General features: G+C 38.3%; 1 protein-coding gene across 1 annotated transcript in view; it reads left to right on the top strand.

Moving 5' to 3' along the window:
* Positions 1-25,832, top strand: part of MPPED2 (metallophosphoesterase domain containing 2) — a 181,653-nt gene that overhangs the window by 91,764 nt on the left and 64,057 nt on the right. Inside the window, exon 4 of the mRNA XM_033205641.1 lies at positions 2,530-2,755. Within this exon, the coding sequence (XP_033061532.1) occupies positions 2,530-2,755 (226 nt within the window). The remainder of the gene's footprint in view (positions 1-2,529; positions 2,756-25,832) is intronic.

Below are 25,832 nucleotides of genomic sequence, written 5' to 3' on the forward strand. Positions count from 1 at the left end.
AAACCCACGAAAATGCCATCAAGTAACAGGAGATTTGTCAGCTGCCCTGTTTACACTTTTCATATAAAATATAAAGGTTAGCAGATTATAGATGAAAGGTCAGTTCAGCAAAAAAGAAAATATGTCAGACAATCTCATAACATCAGTAACAGAGGATGGAAGTTGGAAGCTACTATTGGATTCTCAGAAAGAGATGAGTTTGTTGATGATGTGTAAATATCATCACCTTTTCTGTGGCTCTTCATTTTGGTGGCTACCTTTTTATCCTGAGTCTCCAAAATTTGATTTAAAAGACACCAAAGATGCTTGTCTTCCTGAAAAAGATTTGCTTTGCAGCAGCTTTACTTAAAAAGAAAAAAAAAGAAAGAAAGAAAAAAATCCAATCTGAAGGGGGAAAATATACTTCCTTTGCCATAGTGGCTAGTCTCACCCATGCTGTCCCTGAACCCAAGCCCTAAAACAAGGATAAATTGAGAAACCCAGGCTTCCTGCAAGAGCGGCGGCACATAATTAAAGGGTTTACAGTGGGTCCATCATTGTGAATGATTAAAGGAGAACTGGGCAACTACAATGTGATTTGTACAGGTAAAATCTTTTGCTCCAAGAATCACAGTAAGGACCTGCCTTGGAAGAGATTGCTGTCTGGGAAAACATTTTAGCCTGTTCCAGCTTTGGGAGCACAGGTGAATTGGCGTGGGGAGCAGTATTAGGCTCATAGGGTCACAGAGCCATGATATTAGAGTTGTAGGGCCTCTCACAGATGTCCAGCATGTGCAGTACTGGGAATTTGTGGCCCTATTAACACATCTTTCATCTTCACTTGAAGTTCAGGAATTGTGCAAAATACCACCATTCTATCCAAGCAACATACTATGTACATCATACTCTTAATTACCAAATTCACATAAATGTGCATTTGAGGGAGGCTTCCTATTCTTTTCTGAACTCTTCATCATAACCTTGCAAATAACTGAGGCCAAAGACATGACATGCAGCACTGTGGGCTAGTAGTCAAAGATAACCATTGCTGCTTGGCCTCAGCATTTCTGGTTTCTTCTCTCTGCAGTGTTATTTTCTATCAGATTGCTTTCATCTCTCTCTTAAGCCTCCCCATTATTGCCCGAGCTATATAAGCAATTTTATTATTGTCAGAAATCTAACAATTAATAGCTAAAGAAAAGGCAGTAATTTTGCAAAACATGATCTGACAGTCTTGAAAACTGCTTCAATATTAGCAAATACGTTTGTGATGTGCTGCTGAGACTGTGTAAAATTCACAATGTAATCTTTACAGTTTGAATTGCTGAAATCCAAGTGGACTGACGACAGAACTTGCTCCCATCACCTCCCCCACAAAATTCTCTTCCCCACTAAGCTTCCTTAATGAAATCATTGAGACTCTAGCTTGCTGGTAAGCACCAGTTCTTACAACAAGTGTACCCAATTTCCTGCTAGTGGTAACTTTAATTCTTCCTGGAATAGCAGGAAACATTAATTTTGCATCAGATCCATAGGTCTCAGAAAGCTGGAATTATAGGTGCCATTGTCCCACTCTTTTTTTGCTCCAAAATAAAATAAGCAGCAGATGAACAGTGAGGCTTGAGGGATGGGTAGTGACAGCGTAAAGAAAAGAACATTAATTTCAGGTGGGGACAGCTGCCCGGCACTCTCTCCCTTTGGATTTTGGTTCTTATAGCATCACGGTGAGTTATTAATATGTATGACCCGTACTTTATTCAAACATTATAAATCTATGCAGAAGTCTGGTGTTTGGGTTTTCCTTTATAGCTTTCATTCTTCTTCCCAGAATTATCTCATTTTGATCGGGAAACTTTTGCATAAAAAGCACACACCGAGAACTCACATTTCCATACCATAAATATTAAAAGTGGGTTAAGCTTTACAGTTTCTTCTCCCTTCCCAATGGGAGGAAAGTTAGCTTCTAATCAGGGGGCCCTTCCTAATGTTCTTTTTATTCACAACCCAAAAGGTAAACTTAAAATTAGAGTTGAAATATGAGATTTTACTATCTGGTTCCTTTCTTGTATGTCAATTTTGGAATGTTTGACTATGCCATGTCTTTTGTCTGAAGGGTATACTAAAAATCTAGTAGTTATTTGACTTGTTAAGAATAGTTGGTTAGATTATGTTTTGAGAACTAAACTAGGTCCAGACCTTCTCTTAAGGATCGTGATTAATGTGCTTTTTTACTGGATAAATATAAAGTGTGGATTCATTACCCTGTGGATTCATCACAATGAATACGTAGCATACAGAAGAGGGAAATGGAACTAGAAAACTTAATGTCTTTTTAGCAATGTTTTAGCTACTTAGCAGCTTCCTATCTCCTGTTATTGTCATTTTTGTTGGCATAAAGGACTAATCATAAATTCCAGTTCACATGGAAATGTAAAGGAATGTGTGAGCTATTTCATTTGAGTGAGCTGTCTGCTAATCACGTAGTCTCGGCTGTTGTACTTTGTGATGGGAAATGAACGTGCTAATTGGTGCTCTTTTTTCTTATTTCAGGAAACCTGCCATATGAATATAAAATAGTGATTGCTGGGAATCATGAACTGACATTTGATAAGGAATTCATGGCAGACCTTGTTAAACAGGACTACTACCGTTTCCCCTCTGTGTCCAAATTGAAACCAGAGGACTTTGACAATGTTCAGTCCCTCCTGACAAACAGTATTTACTTACAAGATTCGGAGGTAACAGTGAAGGGATTCAGGATATACGGTGCACCTTGGTAAGTGATGATTCAAACAGTTTTCCACATTGCTTTTTAGCTCAGTACCAAGAATATATGGCTTAGACTTAGATGCTTTAAATGAAAATGATTCGGATGGAAGGAAACCTTATTGCTGTATTTCCAACAAAATGCATACTGTACTACTGCAAAATGCAACACTTGTTTTCATTGTGATAGAGATCCCTTTAGGTAAGATCAATGGGAGTTAAGGCTTTCCTAGATATATACAGTCATCCTTCCCTCAGTATCCATTGGGAATTGGCCCAGGATCTCCTGCTGATAACAAAATTCCAGCATGCTCAAGTCTTTTATATAAAATGGTGTAGTATTTGCATGTAACCTATGCACATCTTCGTGTATAGTTTAAATCATCTCTAGATTATAAATCATTGTTAATACTTCATGGTTTAAGGAACAATGACAGCAAAAATATCTAGCATAGATGCAATCCTTTTTCCAATATTTTCTTTCTTTTTTTTTTTTCAAGATGGAGTATCTCTCTGTCGCTGAGGCTGGAATGCAGTGGTGTGATTTCAGCTCACGGCAACCTCTGCCTCCCGGGTTCAAGTGATTCTCCTGCCTCAGCCTCCGAAGTAGCTGGGATTACAGGCACACGCCACTGCACCCGGCTAATTTTTATATTTTTAGTAGAGACAGGGTTTCACCATGTTGGCCAGCCTGGTCTTGAACTCCTGACCTCGGGTGATTGGCTCGCCTCGGCCTCCCAAAGTGCTGGGATTATAGGCATAAGCCACCGCTCCCGGCCCTTTTTCTAATATTTTCTATCCTTGGTTGGTTAAATCCCTGGATGTGGAACCCGTGATTATGGAGGGCTGGCTGTATATGTTTATGCTACTGGGGCTGGGTGTATGTCTGTGTGACACAAAAGGATTTGAGAGGAGGTCACCATGCTACCCTTCACACAGACTCAGCTACTCTGAACATTCCATCAGCCTTAGGTAACTCATTTCCCTCTCATTTTGTACTGGAAGAGGTCATAAAATATCTTGCTTAGATTAGGGTTTCTCAAATCTCTCTACACATCAGAATTACCGTCTCTGTAGAAATATAGATTTTGAAGTCCTACCTACAGAGACTCTGATTGCCCTTCCTGAGGTGAAGCTCAGCAGTTACTATTTTTTAAAGTTTCCTGGGCAAGACTGATGTACAGGTGGTTTGAAAGTTACTGGTTGAGAAATGGCGCTAGAATTCTCGGAACTAAGCTCTGGAAAACTTGAAACAGGTGCATATCCTTGGAAGCCAGACAAGAAGCATGTCAATCTTGATTCTATCAGTTGACAGTTGTCAGGTTTTAAAGGAGTTACTTCACAGTGTCTGAGCCTCAGTTTTCATATCTTTAAGATGGTGAAGATGATATCTATTTTAGAGGGTTGTGATGAGGATAAAATAGGTAAAGTTTGCAGTGGACTTTAGAGAATATTGGATAGTTTGCTTAGGGTATCAATTATAATTTTTCTGGCCTTGGGCTCTCCCACTAAGTATTTATGTCAACTTAGGCAAGTCATTTAGGCCCTAGAGCAAGTTTTTTTTTTTTTTTTTTTAATCTTTAAAGTGAGAATGTTAGACTAAATGATTGTCAATCATTTAGGTTCTAGGACTTTTTTTTTTTTGAGGGTGTATGTAGAGCAAAACTAACCTGTGTGTGTGTATATAGAGCAGAAGAACTTACCTTACTCACTCAATACAGAAAGTACCCCAGTCCTTCACCAGGAGTTGTGGATAGGACTGGAAACAGACAAGCAGACTGAATTCAGATTGGCCACTTTACTTGACAGTTTGTCAAGTAAAGTCCTCTTGTCCTCTGTAAGTTAAAAGGTTGAGATATTTTCTATAATTTTTTTTCTAGCTATACGAGTTAGTATCCAGAAGGACTGATGAATGGGTACAGGAAGTACATCTCTGTTTAAAATCAACCCCAACAATGATTTTGAACTCTTAATTAAGTACTTCCTATATGCCTGGCATTGTCCTATGTTTTTTGTATATGTATTGTCTCATTTAATCCTCAAAATGCCTTTGGGAGATGGGCACTATTCTGATTCTCATTTGGCAGATAAGAAAACCCAGATGCAGAAAAGTTAAGTAATTGCTCAAGAATCGCCACAGATAATAAGAGGTGTGATTTGAACCTGGCGAGTCTGATTCCAGGGTATACAGCGTGACTGAGGGGTGGTGGGGGTGGGGATGTGGTAATTGGTGGTTATAATCTGCAGATCCAGTTTATACCTAGCTTTAGTAAAGTACGTCAATTTATTTTTTTAATGTGTGAGAACGTGGTAAAGGGCAAGAGAATAAACAGCAGAAATCAGTGCTGTCAAACTGTAATCTGGGGTCATGTAGGATATTGATATTAGCATTTCTGGGTAAAGGGCAGGAGAGAGAGCATTTCCAGCTTCACAGCCCAGTTCTTAATGTCAGTGAAGTAGTTGAGGAATGACCTCTGCTTAGCAGAGATGCTCTACATGCAAGTTAAGATCATTGTTTAAAAATAATTTAAGATTACTTTTGAAAAATCCTTAAAAGGTACAGGACATTTAAGGCTATTCCTGAGCAAGCAGGATGTTCAGAGGTCCCTGGATTGATAGTTGCTGAAATGATGACAGCAACAAACTTCCTCCATTATCTGAGCTGATTCAAATCTGTTTAGGACAGGGTTCAGCTAAACCAGATTATAGCTGTGATGAATGGGGGAATGATTTTGGTCCTCAGGCAGATCTTGCAGCATCTCAAGAAATTGAACAAACAGACTAATTCAGATATGTGATGTGACAGGACATGGTCTATTTTTGGTGGTGGTGCAAACTGCAGACAAAGTTTATATCTGAACTGGATTGATGTCATTTAAAATGTTTTAATTTTAATACTGGCAAGGGTAGAAAAGTCAGGAAAATAAGCACTAATCAGTCTTCTGAAATGTTCTCCTAAAGTTGTCATTAGACTTAATGTCTGTTGAGATTTCCACAAAGCTTCAACCATTTCCTATTGAGCATCTCTTTGCAATAAGGGAGATCTTTAAATGGTTTTTGCCCCATCCATTGGAATTGTTGATACTTTGTATTTTGACCAAGAATACAGAGGTTGACGAAAAGGATATTTCAGTTTCATCATCTGTTTTTGGGAGGCCTCAGTAGTTTGGATCTCACTGTGAAGATATTTCGTCAAAATTAACATTCCCAGAACTACTGATAATCTGAACATTGATTTAGAAATGTCTGCATTAGCATTTCTGTGCTAGGGAGGAGAGTATTTGCCATCTCTATCACTTATTCAGTGGGACCTTGGGTGAGTTTCTTAACATCTGCCTGCCTCTGTTTCTTCTTTAAAATGGGATAAAGCATTATGGTTTCATGGTTGTTATGAAGATAGAATTAATGCATCCACAGCACACAGAAGACTTTTTAGCATGGAGTAAGCAGTTGATAAGTGTTAGCTATTACTATTAATAGTGGTGTATTAGTGTTTCCAAACTATACCTCTGTCAGCCTTCATAAGGAGTGAGATTGGATAAGTTTTAGCCCTAGTTCACCTTCTGCTCATTGGGTGACACTAGGCAAGTCACTTAACTTTTTCATTTAGTTGTAAAACATGAGGAATGAAGTCTTCTCTAGTTTCTCTCATATGCCACCCACTTAAATGGTCATCAAAGTTAGAATTTTCAAAAATATACATATTTGCGAGGATGCTTGAATTACTTCAATGTCTTGTACAATTTTTAACATCTTTTACTATTAAGAATTTGCCCGGTGGCTCACGCCTGTAATCCCAGGCACTTTGGGAGGCCAAGATGGGCGGATCACGAGGTCAGGAGATCTAGACCATCCTGGCTAACACGGCAAAACCCCGTCTCTACTGAAAAATAGAAAAAATTAGTTGGACATGGTGGCGTGCACCTGTAGTCCCACCTACTCGGGAGGCTGAGGCAGGAGAATGGCGTGAACCCAGGAGGCAGAGCTTGCAGTGAGCCGAGATCGCACCACTGCACTCCAGCCTGGGAGTTCACACCTGTAATCCCAGCACTTTGGGAGGCTGAGGCGGGCAGATCAGGAGGTCATGAGATCGAGACTATCCTGGCTAACACGGTGTAACTCTGTCTTTGCTAAAAATACAAAAAATTAGACGGGCGTGGTAGCCGGCGCCTGTAGTCCCAGCTACTTGGGAGGCTGAGGCAGGAGAATGACGTGAACCCGGGAGGTGGAGCTTGCAGTGAGCCGAGATTGGGCCACTGCACTCCAGCATGAGGGACAAAGTGAGACTCCGTCTCAACAACAACAACAACAACAAAAGATTTTGCCTCAAAGCAATGTTTGGGAGAACTTATTCCATAGGTACTTACCCACTTTTCTCCCTTCAGAAATTAGATTTTTTCCATCTCTGAGATTTACACATAGGTGAGTTCCTGCTTAGTAACCCAGCAGATATTTCTACCGAAAATAATGTAAATTGATGGTCTGATTTCCCTGTTTTTACAGTGACTTTTTTGGAGGAAGTATTAAGTTCTGCATTGCTGATAGCGCTAGTGGTTTCAAAAATAGAAATCAAAATAAGAACTCTGATATTAAGGATTCACAGGTTTCTCAAAAGTAATTGCCATCAGACTAGGAAAATAGCTATAATTCGTGTATTTAGAAAATACGGATTGTGACCTGGTCTAGCTACAGAAAAAGAATATTAGTCTGTATTCGTTACACGTTCATAACTTGCAACACAGCTGAAAGCTACCTCAAGACTACGGAGAATTAAAGTAGTGTTTTCTAATTTACAGTTGAACAGGAACTGGTATGTAGAAAATAACTTACAACACACCAGAGCATTCATATATGTCTGCAACCGTAATGTTCTGTAGTGCTTACTACATCCCCAAGGAAGAGGCTTTGAATATGGTTTGATGGGTCTGGGAAAATTCAGTGGCCTAAACTGAAGATGCTGTAAGTGGGATGCCAGATCTGAAAGGAAAGGGGCTCCCTCAGATGGGAGGGCAAGAGTTGATGAATTCTCTGGGGGCACCCTTACCTCAAGAGGCCTTAAGGTAGGTTTTATGGCATCTGTGTATATTCCTTCATCATCTCATTCTTCCAAGAATCTGGAATAAAGGCATCAGGCATCTTTTTAATAGTTCAGCCACAGATTTGCTTCACTTCTGCTATTGTCGTTATTTTCTCATTCTTTTTGGGAGTGCAGGAGAAGAAGGTTTTGTGTTGTCAGGCAGGTGGGTCAGCCTCATTCTTACTTCGTACCATGGGAGAGCTTGTGGATTGCTTGCATACCTAAAATTGATTCTCTGCCACCAGTGGTGCCCAATTTTGTCTTTGTGACTCATTCTCAGCACTATAACATCTTTCCCAAAGGCTGAGTGTGGTTAGAAAGGGGACAAAATTCTAATCTGTCAAATATTAGCCACTGTGGTAATTAATGGCATGTCTGGCCAGAGTAGAGGGAAGGTAGAATTTTGAAATCATTTTTGTATTTTTGATTACTGAATCTGTAGCCAGCTTTTTAACACAAGCAGTTTGGGGTAAACTCGCTCATGGGACTTAGTTTTGGTACTAAGATGCTGTGCAGAAAAAAAAAAAAAAATCCACATACTAATTGATTAGCAGCCAAGCTGCAGAAAGTGAAAGGTGTATATTGTGCCGACTGAAGCAGAGCAGTTGTATTGTTCAGCGAAAGCCCGCACCTTGTTCTTCTCTTGAACAGAAATACAGAGCTGGTCTCCCGTGGCTTTTAATGAATATGAGTGGGGCTTTCCGATGTCCAGGAATTTGATCTCTAGGCTGACCAAGGGGTCAGCAACAAAGAGCACATTTTTTCACGTTAGAGTGGACCCAGGTGTAATTTGTCAGATTTAGTAACTGTGGAGGAAGTGCCTTAACTTCTCCAGCAGGAAAATTAGATCAGGCCTAGGCAGTGCAATTCTAAAATGGCTGAAATAGGAAGAGAAAGTCCGTTGAGTCGCATTTTCAAAGGAAGTGTGAGCAGGATTTGTTTTCCCTTCCTCTCTTCCCTTCATTTCCTTTCATAACCATGTTGAATTCATTCATTCATTTAGATGTAATTTTCTCAGCATTTTTCAAAGTGGGAGTTGAGTGTTGATTTCACTCTCTGCAGCATTTCTAATTGTGTTTGCACACAAATAGCTACAAGGTTGCTCACATTTCCCTTGTTCTGATCAGTGCAATAGTGTACTTTATGTTTACTCTGTCAGAAAAGTGTCAGATGTTTTTATTTCCAATTATAAGTTTTGTAATGCATCATGTATTTTGCTGACAGTCTTCAAGTTCTTGAAATAGCAAACAAATTAACAGCAGATATTGAATGAGAGGATTAGAAAACCAATGGGCAATTCACATGATAGAATTCAGATACAGGGATGGGTAGAATGGGCTCATTTATTTTATTTTCTCAGTCATACTTTGTAATTAACTCGGGCAAAAAAAAAAAAAGTAGAAGAAGAAGAAAAAAGAAAAGAAAGAAACAGCTCCCTGTTCAGGAGAAAAATCCTTTGGCACTAAAGAATGAGACTATGCAAACAATATTGGTTCTGTACCATGTTTTCAGGGATTTCAGCTTTTATTCAGGAGGGTTCAGAAAGGTATTGGCAGAGAAAAAGGTCTTGTGTGTGTGTGTGTTAAACAAATATGCACTCTGCTCTTACATGATTCTGTTTAAAGGCCCAGGGTAACATTTCATTTTTCTTGGCACAGGGCCCATAGACTCTCCCATTATGAAACCTATGGCTGTTCTGCCCTAGTCTAGAGTTACAGGGCTCTGTTTACATTTTTGCCTGTTTCAGAATGCAGCTGACTGCTCTTAAAGCTGGGATCAGATTCACTTCTGGGTTAACAACTGCCCTGTTTAGGAGAAAGCAAAACCGATCACTTTGCTTCCTACCTCCCCATTGATGACCAAATCAGTAAATACCATTTCCAAAGCCAGTTTATGCAGAGCTGGTCATGTGGGATCTCACTCGCCCCTTTCTGCCAGCTCTGTCCAACTCAGCCTTCAAAGCCTGCCGGGTGCCTTTATCTGATGTGTTGGTGGTGGTTGTATGGAAGAATGTGGAGGTGCTAAAGAAGTATTTGTCTGCATTCAATTATGCTTCATAGCAACCGTTGGCATAATTTATATTTTTGCCTGCACATTCTGAGAGAGCAACTCGGCAAACAACAATAATAAATTTACATTTGGATGGTGTATTTCACCCAGAGAACTTTCATATGTATTATCTCGTTTGAGGCTGACAACAATTCTTTAACCAGGGCATGTATTACTAATAATAATTAACAATAGCCAGCATTTACAAGTGTTTATGTGTCAGCTGCTGTTCATTATTGCCTCCTTTTGACAGAGACCAACAAAGAGAGTTTTTGATAGAGAAAGTGACTTGCCCAAAGCTACAGACTTAATTTGAGGACAAAATAGGACTAGAATCCAGGCTTCCTTTGTGGAGTTTGCTAGACTAAACCAGGATATCCTAGATGTCTGTCTACTCCTTGGCCTGAGCAACTCAGGAAGTAGCTGCTTTTCATCTTAGAAGACCTGGCCGTTTTCATCTAGTTGCAAAAAGGGTGTACAGAAATCCAGGCCAGCACCCTTCAGGGGCTCTCAGGATTAAGTGGTGAGGTGTGCTTCTAGGGGAAAATAGGATCACTGAGGGAAGACCAAAAACAAGTGACCCCGAGACTAGGATTTTAAAAAAATATATTGGCCAGGTGCAGTGGCTTGTGCCTGTAATCCCAACACTTTGGGAGGTTGAGGTGGGAGGATCACTTGAGCTTAGGAGTTTGAGACCAGACTGGGCAACATAGTGAGGCCCCATCTCTACAAAATTAAAAAATCAGCCAGATGTGGTGGTGTGTGCTTGTATTCCCAGCTACTTGGGAGGCTGAGGCAGGAGGATGGCTGAGTCTGGGAGGTCGATGTTGCAATAAGCCGTGAGCACACTCCTGCACTCAGCCTGGGTGACAGAGTGACACCCTGTCTCTCACACACATAAATTTGTGTCTTAATGTGTTATAAGGCATGAGTCAGCTCCTGCTGTTCCTGCACCACAGAGACAACTTCCTCCACAACACATATCAGGAGGCAAGTATAGGTTGCATGTGACTTTTTCCCTCTGAAGAACCATGCAATGGAGAGAGGGCAGCCCTGGGCGTATGTACCAAGAGGGAAGTGCTGGCAACGTACTTCGGCTGCAGGCAGACCTGCCATGGGCCCACACTGTGCTCCACAGAAGGCCTGGACCTCCACTTTGGAATATGGCTGACTGGCTGCTGGGTGTTCTTTCATTTTCTCCTGTTACACTAATAGGCTCCTTTTAATCCAGAGTTGCTGCTGGTGGATAGAAAGAGAGTATCAAGTGACTACAAGCTCCATCAGAGCAGGGACCTGCACTTTGTCCTGTATGCATACCCTAGGCAAGCTCAGTGCCTGGCACATAGTATATGCTCAGTCCCTGTCTTATGAATGAATGAATGAATGAATGAATGAATGAATCGGGGTGGTGGTGGTAAAGATAGGTCTCTGACTGGTGAACTGAGGATTTACACAGATTAGACACCCAGTGACAAAAGGAAAGAAAGTATTTCCAATACAAAGTCAGGAACGGTCATACAAAATGGAAGACTAGAGATGACAGAGCAAAATGGAACCAAGCAAAGCCCTAAATGATGTCCATGGGCTTTAATAACATGTGTAACAAGGTACATATACCTAGATTTTTCCTGAACACTCAGAAATCTAGCATCTCTCCAGGTGAGCATGTTTTAATAAAAGTGAGAAATGGGAGTAGGACAAACCTCACGTTAAACCTCATAGTAAGGCAGTGAAAGTTTTCAAAGAAAGCCTCCATCAGTAATTTTAGGCTCTTTGGTATCATTTCTTCAGCTCAGATACCTTATTCCCGTACTGTGAGCAGCTCTAGAAGTTACTCTTAGTTATAGAGACCGTCACTTCAAGGCTGCAGTAAAGTAATTGGCGTCAAGTTTGAGATTGGTGGGAAGCTAGACCAGGTGGACCCTCAGAACATCCTATGGACATTAAAACCAATTGTCAAATATACAGTATTCCCTTTTCTTAGTGGCTGAATTCTCAGTGATTGGGTTCTTAGCGTCATGTAGATTCTGTACCATTTACTTTCAGGCTACTTGACAAACATGGATTACTTATTTTGTCCTCTGAACTGTAAGGGTAGGGTGAACTTCTCCAGGTCTTGCCAGAGAGTGAGCCTACTAGGGTCCCACTGACAGTCTTGATCTGTATTTATTTGTTTCCAGCCTTAGCTACTTCTGTCTTCCTGTGATGCATTTCTCCTCTGTGGCTCAGATGTATTCACAAGTTAGTCTAGGTAACCACACTGGATTCTTTCATCTTTCCCCTAATCTCTGATGAAGGTGAGAGGGGTTTTGGAGCACACGTATCTTTGGACAGATGAGGTTGCTTCTTCCATCGGGTGCTCCTCTTCTGCCAGCACCACATCTGCAGAGCCGCAGGACATCCTTCCGCCCCTTCTGATGAGCCTGCACGCTGCCAAAGTTGTTTCATAATACAGCCTTAATAATCAAAGCCATGTTGTGTTCTGTGCTTCATACAGGAGAAGCCCCCTGCCTTCTAGGCTGCTTTGTGAGAGCAACGTCAAGGCATGATGTCACCCACCCTCTCAAGGGTTCATCTATAAGCCCATGGGAGACTTGGTCGGGCTTGTAGACCCACCATGGGCCTAGGGACATCCCCTCTGATGTCGAAGGCTTTGTTGAAACTGTTCTCCAAAAAAATTATTGCTAATTTTCTCTTCCCTTAAACAAGCAGTTCCTTAGGCTACAAAACTTCTGGCAGGGCTTCCCCAGCAGGAAGGCATGCGCTCCCCACATCGGGCATAGCTCAAACATCTACAACTCTGTTCTTCTCACAGAAGGAGGGGGGCAGTGGTATAGAGCTCCGCAGGCTTTGGCCTTAGAAACGCTGTTCCCAACAAGCTTGGGTCTCACTTCGATCATTTAGAACTTATTTACCTTGTTACACATGTTATGTGTTACATGTGTAACATTTACACTTGTTATTGACCTGGTTACACATGTTATGCAATCTCTCTGAACCACAATTTCATCTGTCAAATGCGTATATAAGTAATAATAATAACTACTATCTATTGAGCATCATTCATATACAGGTTCCAGATGTAAAATTGTCTTTAAGCCTCAAAGCAACCCTGTAAAGGAGATAATATTACCCTCATTTGGGAGATGAGAAAATTAAAGGTTAGAGAAATTAAATAATTGACCCAAGGACACTTATTTTGCAATGAACTGTAAATCAGTCCCAAATCTGTTTGGCTCCAAAACCTTTATATTCTTCACTACTTCTGTATATTTTTCATGGGATTAAAATAAGATCATGTATGTTAAGTTCTTGGCACTCAGTAAATGCTCAATTAGTTTTTTTTTTTTCCTCGAAAGGTAACACTTGTTAGTTTTGTAATGGCTGTTATTTTTTGGTTTTGTTTTGTTTGTTTTGTTTCTATGGTGGTATTACCATGGTAGAAGAGAAGAAGCAAAAAGAGTAGAAATGAGATAAATAGTAAACTTAGTCTAGGAAAATGCTTACCCCTGTTTGTGTGTTGGTGAGGGCAGGGGGATAAAGGAAGAGAGAAAATGTTTTAAAGTGGATATTACATAGTTTCTTTGCATGGCATGTTGCTTATGATCTGGATAAGTAGAAACCACTTAGGAAAGGAACCCCATATTCAACTGCATTTGTTCAAAAGGTATGGAAGAGTGGATAGATGTCTGTTAAATGAAGACATATGGGCATTTTGAAGGTCACTTACATGGAGGATCATTTTCAGTGTATGAGTAATGTTGGCAGTGTGTTTCCACCCAGGAAGAATAAAGGTAATCTTGGATGGTGACTATAAATTAAATGTGGACTGTTCCATGAGGGCTGCTCCAATACCAAATGAGTGTCAAACTTTGAAGTCTCTGAGTTAGCAACATGTATATGCATTCTGCAAAGAGCTACAAAGGTGAGCTACAAATCTGCATTAATTCAGGAGAGGATATGGGAAGACTGTTTTGCTCAAATATAAAAGATCAGCTTGGTTAAAGTGTAAATAGAGTTACTATCACTAATAATGTCTAAGTATAAAATTTGTAGCAATAAAAGACATAAAAAGGCAATGAGAAGTACCTGGTATAGAAGGGCATACTAGAGGAAGTGGTTAAGACCTAGCTTAAATAATAGTCTTCCTAGGATAAAATTTCCCAAGACAGCATCTGAAGGTGCCAGTGATATTTAATGATTAATTTAGATATTTTCAGGCCTAATGTCTTGGTGTGGTGGGTTTACAGGATGGATCACATTAAATAAAAAATGGTGCTAAAATTTCCTATGAATCAACAGTAAGTCAACATTGAAGACTAAGTAAAACCAATGCTATATTTGTAAAGGGAAGAAAAAGAAGAGCAGAGTCAACATACTGATTTTTCATTATTTCCTAAACTTGGTTATGCACTTCTTTTATACATTATGTACAAAATGATTACATATAGAACTACGTGCCGCTGATGGCTGCCTGGTTTAATAAACTGTGATTATTGTTTTTCTCTCTACATTTCAAGCTACCATATGTACTGAATTTCTGGGATATATCAGTCTCAAAGCTAAACCTAATAGGATATACTGCCTTTCCACGCCACACAAGGCTTCATGAGCCATGGGAAGTAGCCTTGGAGTACCACGGTTCTAGAAAGAGGATCGTCAAAGACAGACACTCAGGGGAAAAAAAATGTTTTATTGTCTTAATGATTTAAAAGTCCAACTCTTAAATCACTACCCATAATTGAGGCCTCTTATTGTTTTGAGTCAGTCATCAATAGAAAAACCTTTCTTGCTTTGATCTTTGAAGAACAAAATAAAAGATGCTAGACTAAAACCTAATCAGAAATTATTAATGGCAAAACTAACCAGTTGTTATAGGCTGTTGGCAGAAGTCTCTCCCTCCCACTTTTCTTCTTTTCCTTTGGTGTTATGATTTAAGGGAAAAATTATGGAAGACAAGTTTGTTTTAAAAATTCATAGGGTTCACTTGTGGGTTTTGCATTTATATATATATTTTAAATAATATTAAGAAGCACTTGAGAATGAGGATTTTAGGCTATGCTGATGCTACTGCTTCTGTTACTAAACATTACTTAATGCTTCCTGTTTTTCAGAAGATATAGCCAAGACTAGTTCCTTTTTTTATCCACATTCAGCCCTTTCCCTCAGAAAGATAAGTTCTGAAAGAAGTACTTACCTGTTGGGCAGTAGAATAAGTAGAAAAATGGAAAACCCAAATGTGTGTCTGCGATGCTGGGTCTGACCTTTCTGCTTTTAAATAATTCTTACCGGAGGCGAATTCTGTGTGGTTGCCGGCTTGCATAGCAGCTTCAGAGGCAGGTCCATGAAAGACCAGCGAATTTTTAGGGTATTGAGTGCCTTGCTACATTCACACTGTATGTGCCGTTCAGTATTACTATTGAAGGGAAAATCAGAAGATGTTGGTTTTTAAGGAGGGTATTGGTATTTAAGGTTATTTGCTGTAGGAATTACCTTCTATAGAGTTTGAACTCTGCTCTGAAAAGTCTGAGAGAAGTAGAAACAGTTCATAGGAAATTTTGAAGTTTGGCTAGCCTGTAAACCACAGGCTTAACAGTGCTCTAAAGTCAGTTCTGAGAGTTTTTCTGAGACTTTGTAACTCTTGATGTATAATTATGAATGCATTTTTGCTTTGTTGATTGTTGCAATAAACAGAATCAGTGGATTATTGGTTAAGTAGAATACAAATATGCCAGAGAAAATCCATTCTCTTTGTCTCACTCTGAAAATATTGCATCAAATAATCTGAACGAGACCAAAAAAGCTTTTTATCTGAGTTTCTATAAGTAAGAGTAGAAAAAACAATTGAAGGGAAATAGTTAAATGTAGAAAATCATCAAAAATAGAAATCGTGCAAAAAGTAGACGTCTCGATTCTTAAAAATTATGTTTCTCAAGCTGTGCAAACTTTCCTCGGTTAACCACATACTCACATGGATGAAGATTTCACAATTCCAGTAAAAGCATTCTTACATTCACCTTGAATGGTTTTGTCCCTTGAAGAATTAGCATCCGTCATCAGAAAGCAATGGTATGTTTTTCTTCTTATATTTAGCAGGAAGCATTTTAGAAGCCATATCCTCACCAAGAATGTACAGATGGACCATTGCATTATAAAAACATACAAATATAGTTAGAAAACAAAAACAGAGATAATACACCACAAGTATAACAGCGATTTTCTCTTACGAATGTTCTTTTTTTCTTTCTCTCATTCTACTTTTCCTGGGATTTAGTACATTCTTACAGTGGGTAAGTTTTATTTTTACAGACAGGAAGAAAGGCCACATTCTGTAGCTGTAAAACGTATGTCTGTAATTGGAAATTAACCCTGTCCTTCAAACTTGATGCTGTCATCACGTATATGATCCATGTGTGTGTGGGTTGGCACATATGTACATATTTCACAGATTACCCCATTCAAAGATGGGAAGGTGGAAGGGTCTGTCCTCAATAAGTACTGTGGTTTGCCTGGCTGACATGCAAGGAAACCCCCAAAGCACCAGAACCATGCATTTATTCAGCCGAAAAAATGTGTTTTCTTTTTTAAATCAGAGTCTCCTAAGATAGTAGAACCTAGATGGCTCTCCAGTGCTGGGCTGAATGATGAAACCCAGACCTTTCTGTTGCTGTGTTTTGATCCATCCCTGAATGTGACACCCTAGTACTTGGGTTCCTGGGTCTGGCTTTACAGGATGTGACTTCAGTCAAGGAAAGCCTGGTGCCTACCTTTGCTTATTTGTATTCTAGTGCTGTAAGCTCCCCTCCTCTCGTGTGTCTTTGTTCTATTAATCTGCGAAACAGGGCTCGACTTGTGATTAGTTCTTGGAGCTTGTTTCTATTAATCAGTCTGCAAAACAGGTCGACTTGGATGCTTTTGTTCAAGAGCTTAATGCGTTCTCCTTGTCAGGCTGTGGTTCAGGCTGCTCGGTTTGCTTTAAACGGGACCAGGTGGTGAAATTTGGTTTTTATACGCTAATTGCACCGTCAAGAAAGAAAATACTGTTTGAAAAGACAATAGGAAAATGCTAATGTGGAGTCGTACGTAGAGCGATCTTTTAGGAGGAGGAAAAGTTTATAGAAAATATAACCATAACTTGTGTAACCTGGCTGTGGTGTATAATAAACTGTGCAGTGCAGTTGACTGGAACAGAAAATAAGGCATTATTTATATTATAGTCTAGAAGCATAGTGTCAAGGAAGGGTCACCTATTAATACAATTTTATGTGGATTTGAATTGTAATTCTTTTGATTCTTAAAGTGGGAATATCATCCTTTTAGCTCCAGTATTAGCTACTGTAAGAAGATCCAATACAATTTTGTGCATTTCCTTACTTTTTTCTTTCCACCCTCCCTTATGCCAAACGACCTTGCCGCAGATTAAAATTATTCTACCTGTTATGTAGGGAAAACTCTGTATCTCAATTTTCTTATCTTCATTAACAAGGGACAAAAACTGACCTACCCGTGGAGATAGAGTGTGGGCTAACTGAGTGATGGTTATAAATTGCTTTGTAAAATGCTCATTATCACCATTTAAAAAATTCTTCTAACTCTAATGTGCAAAGGATAGCCTCACTGGAAAAGAATTTTAATGCATAACTTTTTTCTAGTGATAGCGACACTCTAGGAAGAACACAGTTTTTTATTGGAAATTGTCTTTTACATCTCTAAAAATTTCAAGTAAATTTAGCATTCATTACTTGTGAAATAGCTGCCCCCTCCAAAAAATCTGTTGAAGTATATGCAAGGAGCAAACTTTCAGAACTCCAAATTAAATTTGTCATCAGTGATAAATTTAGTCCTGTGAGATAGTTTAATAAGTGCTTCAGCTTGATTTATTGGCTTTGTTAGTTAACAAGAGTGTATTATGTCTTGTACAGAACTTAGCAGAGCAATTTTTTGACTAGACCTTCCTTGATTAAAATAAAAAACTGAAAGTCTCATTTTAGTCACGGCGATGGTAATTATTTTAACATGAAATTGGAAGGTAAGCACACTGCAGTCCTGTCATTAATATTTAAAAAAAAAAAAAAGACAAGAAAGCAAGAAAGAAAAGAAAATGTCAGAATGTGAAGGGAAAGGCATTTAAAATGTTTTAGTTCTTTATGTTTGTACGTACTTTATTTCTTTTGTGTGTATGCAGAGCGTCTAGGCTGTTTTACTGGTTGGGGCTGAAGATGCAGCCCTTGCATATATAATCACTAATGAGTGTCAGGATTCAGCTGCTAATTTGAAAGGCTTTGTGGCTCTTTCACCCCAAACACTAGAAGCTTCATTAGGTGCTGTTTTGTCCAGCCTGACCTTTGCTGATCTCTAGATCACAGCTAAATACCAACATTACACCAACACCCTCCCAGTTGAAACAGTCCAGACATGATTCCTTTGGTGCATATCTTATCAGAATCTGCTACTGACATAAACTTGGGTGTCCTTGTAGTTTGCCACATAATTAGGATTACCTTCCCCCAAAGAAGCCCTATTTACTTACAATTGTGTTCAGCTGATTGGAGATTTGAATTTGAGAGCAATTAGCAAATTTCTCAGTCTCTTTTTTTTCTAAAAAAGGCACTTTTATAAAGCATAGCTTTTAAAATATGTTTTTATGGCTGTTTCAGTGTAAGTAACAGACAGCCACTAATAAGATATTTCTCTCTTTGACTTGGGAAAAATACATAAAATTTATTATTAATGATATCAGATTTTAAAAATAGAAAGAAAATCAAATGGTATTTTTTTTCTTTAGAAGTATGTCTTTCGGAGTACACGATCCTCAAAATCAAACCTCGTAGCAAGCAGGTGGAAGAGACTTTTCTGCTTACACTATTTTAAATATCCTGAGCAATGAAACAACAGGCATGATTTGTCAAGCTTTCAGTTGTTGGGGGAGGGAAGCCTTACTTTTCAGCGTTATTGTTTGTAGATTCTCCCCCTACTCTTCTCAATTGCCAGAGAAATTATTCTGCTTTAGTTTAAAATTTTACTCTATATTTGATATGAAGCAGTAGCTAAGTGGAGATATCTTTTGGCGTTATGTGTAATTATCAACCAGAAAAATGCATCTTTATAAACTTATTTTTCAACAGATCCAGTCATCTACGTCAGTTCTCCAGTGATCTTATTTTGAAGTGGTTTGAATTCTCTTTCCTTTTTAGAGTCATAAAATTAGAGATGGGAAAGAGCTCTCTGATTGCATCACTTTTTCCACCCTTTTGGCCAGTGTGATCTCCCTCCCTCCGGCATATTCCCTGGTGTTCCATTCAGCCTAGTTTAGGATAATAAGACCAAGGAGGCTTCTTGTCCAGGCCCTCTGGGAAAATGTCCCACGGCCCTTGACTTGTGGATAAGCTTTTAGGCATGCACGCTGAAGTTTTCTCCTGCTTTGAGGCTGCTTCAATATTCTTGAGTTCAATCTCTTTTCTTATTGTTCCTTTCATCTAAAGCATCAAGAACTTTTTTCTCTGTCAAACAGCCTGCTTATACTGTGAACAACAATAAAAACCCCACAACACTACACACAGGCATGGTTTTCCTCCTTCTACTTCCGTTCAAAACGACAACGTTATTTAAGGTATTTTGTTGTTATTAACCACGTGTTTTAAGACATGCCTAAATTTGAATGGTCCATAAATTTTACCTATAAATGAATCTCATAAATCCTTAGCCATTTCATAGACCCTGTGACTACAGCGTCTCGGAATCTTGTTGGTTTAGAGCCTTTTCAGGAGTCCAGGAACAAGATGGGGATTCTGACAGCATTTGTTTTTAGATGGATAGAAGTAAATTAATCAAAATCCTTTGTTTATGATGCATTGCCATCATTGGTCTATGCCTAGCCTTTATTATCATCATTTTTTTTTTTTCCATTTATGAGTAATGTAGTGAACATCCATTAACCCACAGAGAGGCTGAGAACTAGAACATTGACAATAATTTGTGTTTATCTATGTGCTTTCCCGTCTCTTATCTCCTGCCTTCTTTCTCCAAGTATAGATTAATCTGAATTTTGTTTTTTTTCATTCCTTTGCTTATTTAGATGCTTCTTATAATACACACGTCTAAACAATATATAGTTATTGATTTTGAACTTTATACAAAAGATACTGTGGGTTTCTACTTTAGTTATGGAGGAATAAGCTCCTAACAGACTAAGCCTCCCACAAATAACTATACATAACAAATAGAATAACTACCCAAGGGCTTTGGAGAGTGCACAGAAGCAAGTAGGCTTTTGGAGGGGAGTTGAAACTTAGAGGAAGCAACTCCAATAAAGTTTTTCATTTCTGTTGGTTTACCTGGAGGGTAGCCACAGTTGAGTATAACGGTGTCATGATATGGCTAAAATTCTGACAGACAGCACATACTCTTTTTGGCAGGAGAAACCATTTGAAAAAGCTCAGAGTAACCAGAGCCACCAGAGAGTGAGGGAGAATCCTAGGGGAAAAAAGAGAGAGACAAATAAGAGAAACACCAAATTCTTTGTGTAAATTCTACAAAGTCTCTGGCCCCTGAGCCATGCACGTAGGGGCAGATTGAAAGTGTCTGAACTGAGATCCGAGCTACTGCCCACCATATATATCAACATTTAAACATTCAAAGAAGAAGTAATGAAATCTTACAAAAAATCTTTCCAAAATTTGAAGATGAAATGCTTCCCAACCCATTTTATGGCCAGCATGACATTAATACCAAAACTAACAAAAATATATTACCAAAAAAATTATAGAATAACATGCCTCATAAGCAGAAACTAAAATACTTTCCAGAAGATTAGCAAATCAAATCCAACAACATGTAGAAAGGTTAATAGATTATGATCATTGTAGGTTTATACCAGGAATACAAGATGGGTATAAAAAAAAATCTATCTAATTCACCCTATTAACAGGATAAAAGAGAAAAACTATGTGACCATTTTAATAGATGCAGAAAAAGCATCCAAAAAGACTCAATATTATTCATAATAAAAAACTTTCAGCGACCAGGAGTAGAAAGCTTCATCAATTTGATAAAAGACTACAGTCCTACAGTTAACATCACAACTGATGGTAAATATTGAATGCTTTCACACTAAGATAGACACAATATAAGGATTCTTGGATTGACATTCCTGTTTACCATTGTTATGAAGGTCCTCCATAGTGTAATAAATACACAAAAAGAAATAAAAGGAGTGAAGATTGGAGACAAAGAAGTAAAATTGTCCATTTTTGCAGATGACAGGGTTGTCAATGTAGACAATTCTAAGGAATTTACAAAACAGCTGCTAGAAGTAGTAAGTGAGTAAGAATGAGGTTATGGGATACAGGATTAATATACAAAAACAAATTGTATGTTTTCATAATTGCAGCATAAAATTTAAAATGAATTTTTTAAAATGTTAATTACAGTAGTACCAAAACCTTAAAATATTTAGGATCAAATATAACAAAATATATGTAGAATCTCTTCACTGAAAAACCAAACAACATTACTGAAAAAATTAAAGAAGACCTAAATAAATGAAGATATATTATGTTTGCTAACTGCTCAGTTCTCCCTAACTTGATCTGTAGATTCAGCTCAATCTACTGATTGGGTAAAAATCTCAGCAGGCTTCTGGGTTTTGGAAATAAACAAGCTGATTGTAATATTTTTTGAATATAAAAAAGATTTAGAATTGTCAAAATGAGTTTAAAAAGATAAAAGTTGATGGACCGTATTCTCTGATTTCAGGCTTACTATGAAGCTTTTATTATTCAAAACAAAGTAATAGGTGGACACATAGATCAATGGTGGACACATAGATCAATGTCAAAGAAAAGTAAGTCCAGAAACAGACCCATACATATACAGCCAAATGAATTTGGCACAGTTTCAAGGCCATTTAATGAGGAAACAGTAGTCTTCGATAAATGGTACCTGGACAGGTAAATATCAGTATTGAAAACCATGACCCTTACTTCATACCATGTACAAAAATAATTACAAAACAGATCTTACACTTAAAATTTTTTTAAAAATGAAACCTATAAAACTTCTAGAAGAAAACTTGCAATCATTGCAACCTTGGAATGGGCAAAATTTCTTAGATTGGGACACAAAAAACATAAACAACATAAACCATTGATGAAAATAATGACAAATAGGAGTTTTACCAAAATTTTAAAATTTTCAGTCTTTGAAAGACATCATTACAAAAATCAAAATGCAGTCCACAGTCTTGGGGAACATAGTCTAGGGGAACATATTTTCAACCTATAAATCTGTATCCAGAATACATAAAGGAGTCTTACAACCCACTAATAAAAAGACAAAAACACCCCAATAAAAAATGGTCAAAAGTTTGAATTGACTCTTCATAAAGGGATATATGCAAATGGCCAATAAGTATATGAAAATATATTAAAAAAATCATTAGTCATGGCTGAAATGCAAATTAAAACCATAGCAAGGTACCACTGCACACACAATACAATGGCTAAAATTTGAAAAGCTAACAATACCAAGAATGACAAATATATGGATCCACAAATAGAGGCAGATGTGAATGTAAAATGGAGCATCCTCTTTGGAAAACTTTCTGGCAGTTTCTTAAAAAGTCAACCCACATCTACCGTACAACCTAGCCATTCTGCTCCTAGATATTTACTCAAGACAAATAAAAATATATGTCCACATAAAGACTTGTACACAAATATTCTTAATAACTTTATTCACAATAACCAACACCAGGAAACAACCTGTACATTGGAATACTACTCAGCAAATAAAATGAACTATACTAAAACGTGGGATAACATGAATGATTTTGAAGATCATTATATTGAATGAAAGACATCAGACACAAAAGAGTACATTTACTCTGATTCTATTTGTATACAATTTTAGAGAACACAAACTAATTTAAAGTGACAGAAAGATCAATGGTTGCTTGGACTGGGGACAGAGGGAAGGACACAGACTGCAAAGGGTATGAGGAATATACTGGGGGTGATAAAAATGATTGGTATATTAATTATGGCCTTGTGTCTTCGTTATAGTGTGTATATATCTGCAACATTTTATAAAGTTGTACAATTTGAATAGATACAGCTTATTGTACGTAAATTTTATCCCAATAAAATTGTTTTGAGAAGGATGTTCAGCTGAATGTCATCTTCTGGGGCTTATTTCATTAAACATTTATTTGACATGATTTAACAAATATTTGAAGAATGAAGGAAGGAAGATAGATACATTTATGTCAGTCACTTCTGTCATCGGAGAGAAAAAAGATGAAAATAAACCCAAGTCGTCTTAAACAAAATAATCTAATTGGAGATTTCATATCTATCCATCTTAGATATCAAAGAAGAACCTTTCTAGAACCATGCTCACCATAACTTACATTCAAGGCTATTATCGCTTTCAGTAATAAGGGAAAACTTCAGTTTGTATCAGCAACATTCGCTAATCTGTCAAATTATGCAGTTTTTTGTTTTGTTTTGCTTGAAATCTTGGAGCAGCAAAGCAAGAGGGGCATATTAGTTAAAACTCTTTTGGCTGCAAGTGACAAGACGTCAACTCAAAATGACTCAAAAAGTGGGAAATTACTGGCTTACATAACTTAGAAGTCCTCAGGGATAACCAACATCAAGCATGACTTGATCCAGATACCAATGTTACGGTTGGAATTCACTTCTTATTTCGTATTATTGGCTGGGTCCTAAAGTGTTGGCTTCCTCTGTAGACAGACTCCTCTTGTGGTGGCTGCTGGCAGTTTGAGCTTTCCATTCAGTCATGAGATTCTCATTGTTTTAGCTTGATTTACATGTTTTTCTTTGGACCAATCAGTGTGGGAAGGAGGATGGAATGCGCTGATGGGCAAGGTATAGTCATGTGCTCCTTCCCAAGCCGGGCAGGGTATGAGTGGACCCCATCTGTACCACACAAATTAACAGTGGAATAGGAGTGAGTTTTCAAGGGAAAATTGGTGTGCTATTACCAGAATAAGGTGGTTTAAATGTTCCACAGGCAAAAATAACAGTTGTCCTCTCTCTCAAAGATAAATACATGAGGTGAGTGATGTCACTATAAGGAATCTCACTGGTGGTAACATTTTTAAGTTCCTGGTCCTATTTGTCTTCCAACCTCTTTTTCCTAGGACCATGGCCATCTGTTCATGGCTAGAACACTCTCAATAGTGGTGGTGGTGATGATGAATTGAAAATCCTGGAATGGTTAATGCCTTCTTAAACTTCCATTAAGCCCAGCAATCTGAGTGTGGCTGTATTGGTTAGCTATAGCTATGTAAAAAAATCAACACAAAATGCAGCTGCTTAAATAACAAACATTTATTATCTTACAGCTTCTATGGGTGAGGAACCAAGGCGCAGCTTAGGTGGGTCCTCTAGCTCAGTCTTTCTCACAAGACAGTAATGAATATGTCGTCCAGAATAGTGGTCTCGTTTCAAGACTTGACTTGGGTGGAATTCACTTCCAGCGTTACTCAGGTGGTTGTTGATAGGAGTCAGTTGCTCGCAGGTTGTTGGACTGAAGGGCTCAGTTTCTCACAGTTTTCTGGGTTTTCTGTTGACTATTGGCCAGTGCCCTTTCTCTAGTCCTTGCCATACGGACCTCTCCACAGGGTAGCTCACAACATGGTAACTGGCTTGAATCAGAAGGAGCAGAAAGAGGCAGGAAGGTGGAAAGCAGGGTCTTTTGGTAATCTAATCTCAGAAGTAATACTCTATCACTTTTGGCTGAACTTTTTTTTTTATTAGAAGCAAGTCACTAGATTGAGCCCATATCCATACCCAAGGGGGCAACAATTACATATGGGCATGAATACCAGACAGGGAGATCACTGGGAACATCTTAGAGGCTACCCATTGTCTTAGAGGCTGCCCATCACAGTGGCAGTGGCAACAGAGGAAATACTTTGCTAATATCTCTTGACATTGAAGTTTTCTGTTGAGAGCCTTAAATCATGGACTGGATACATGAGGCAGACAGAGGCATTTCCAGAAGCTAGGTAGGACCTTTGGCAAGATGGAGTTTATGTTCATGGTTACTAATGCAAATCAAATAAAAAGACAAAACTGAAACTATTAGAGAGTTTGATTATGAGGTACAGAAATGATTACGGAAACAAGCTGAGAAAGTGAATATGTAATGAGAGGTAAAATAGAGATACATGCCAAGACTTGTATTTAAAGTGTTCACCACAGAGAGAATCAGCCAAAAAATGTCCAAAACCAAGGAAACCGTTTACAAATTGCACTGTATCCATATGATAGAATACCATGTAGCTGCTAAAGATATTTTGTTGGAACAGTGGCTTTTAAACTTTTTTTAAACCATAACTCACAGTAAGAAATCTGTTTTATACCAAAAATAAGTATATATAACTATTGGAACCAAAATAAAAATTTCATAGAGGATGTTTATCCATTGTACATAATATGCACTTTGATATTTTGAATTCTATTCTACAAAATTTTTTATAGTGGTAAAATGTGTATATTGCAGAATTTGCGATTTTAACCATTTTAAGTGGCATAAAGTATGTGTACATTGTTGTGCAACTGTCACACTATCTCCAGAACTTTTCCAGCTTCTCCAACTAAAACTCAGTTCTCTAGCTCCCATTTCCTTCTTACCCAGCCCCGAGTAACCACCATTCTATTTTGTGTCTCAATGAATATGACTACTCTAGGTAACTCATATAAGTGGACTTACACAACATTTATCCTAATGTGATCAACTTATTTCACTTAGCATGATGCCTTCAAAGTTCATCCATGTTGTAACATGTGTTAGAATTTCCTTTCTTTGTAAGGGTGTATAATATTCCATTGTATGTATATACCACATGTTGTTTATCCATTTATTTGTTGATGGACACTTGGGTTGTGAAGGTACTTGGAGCAAAAGTGTGAAGCCTCTCTGTGAGCATCAG

Source organism: Trachypithecus francoisi, unplaced genomic scaffold (assembly GCF_009764315.1).
Source record: "Trachypithecus francoisi isolate TF-2019V2 unplaced genomic scaffold, Tfra_2.0 Lachesis_group8, whole genome shotgun sequence".
In the NCBI taxonomy this organism is placed as follows: Eukaryota; Metazoa; Chordata; class Mammalia; order Primates; family Cercopithecidae; genus Trachypithecus; species Trachypithecus francoisi.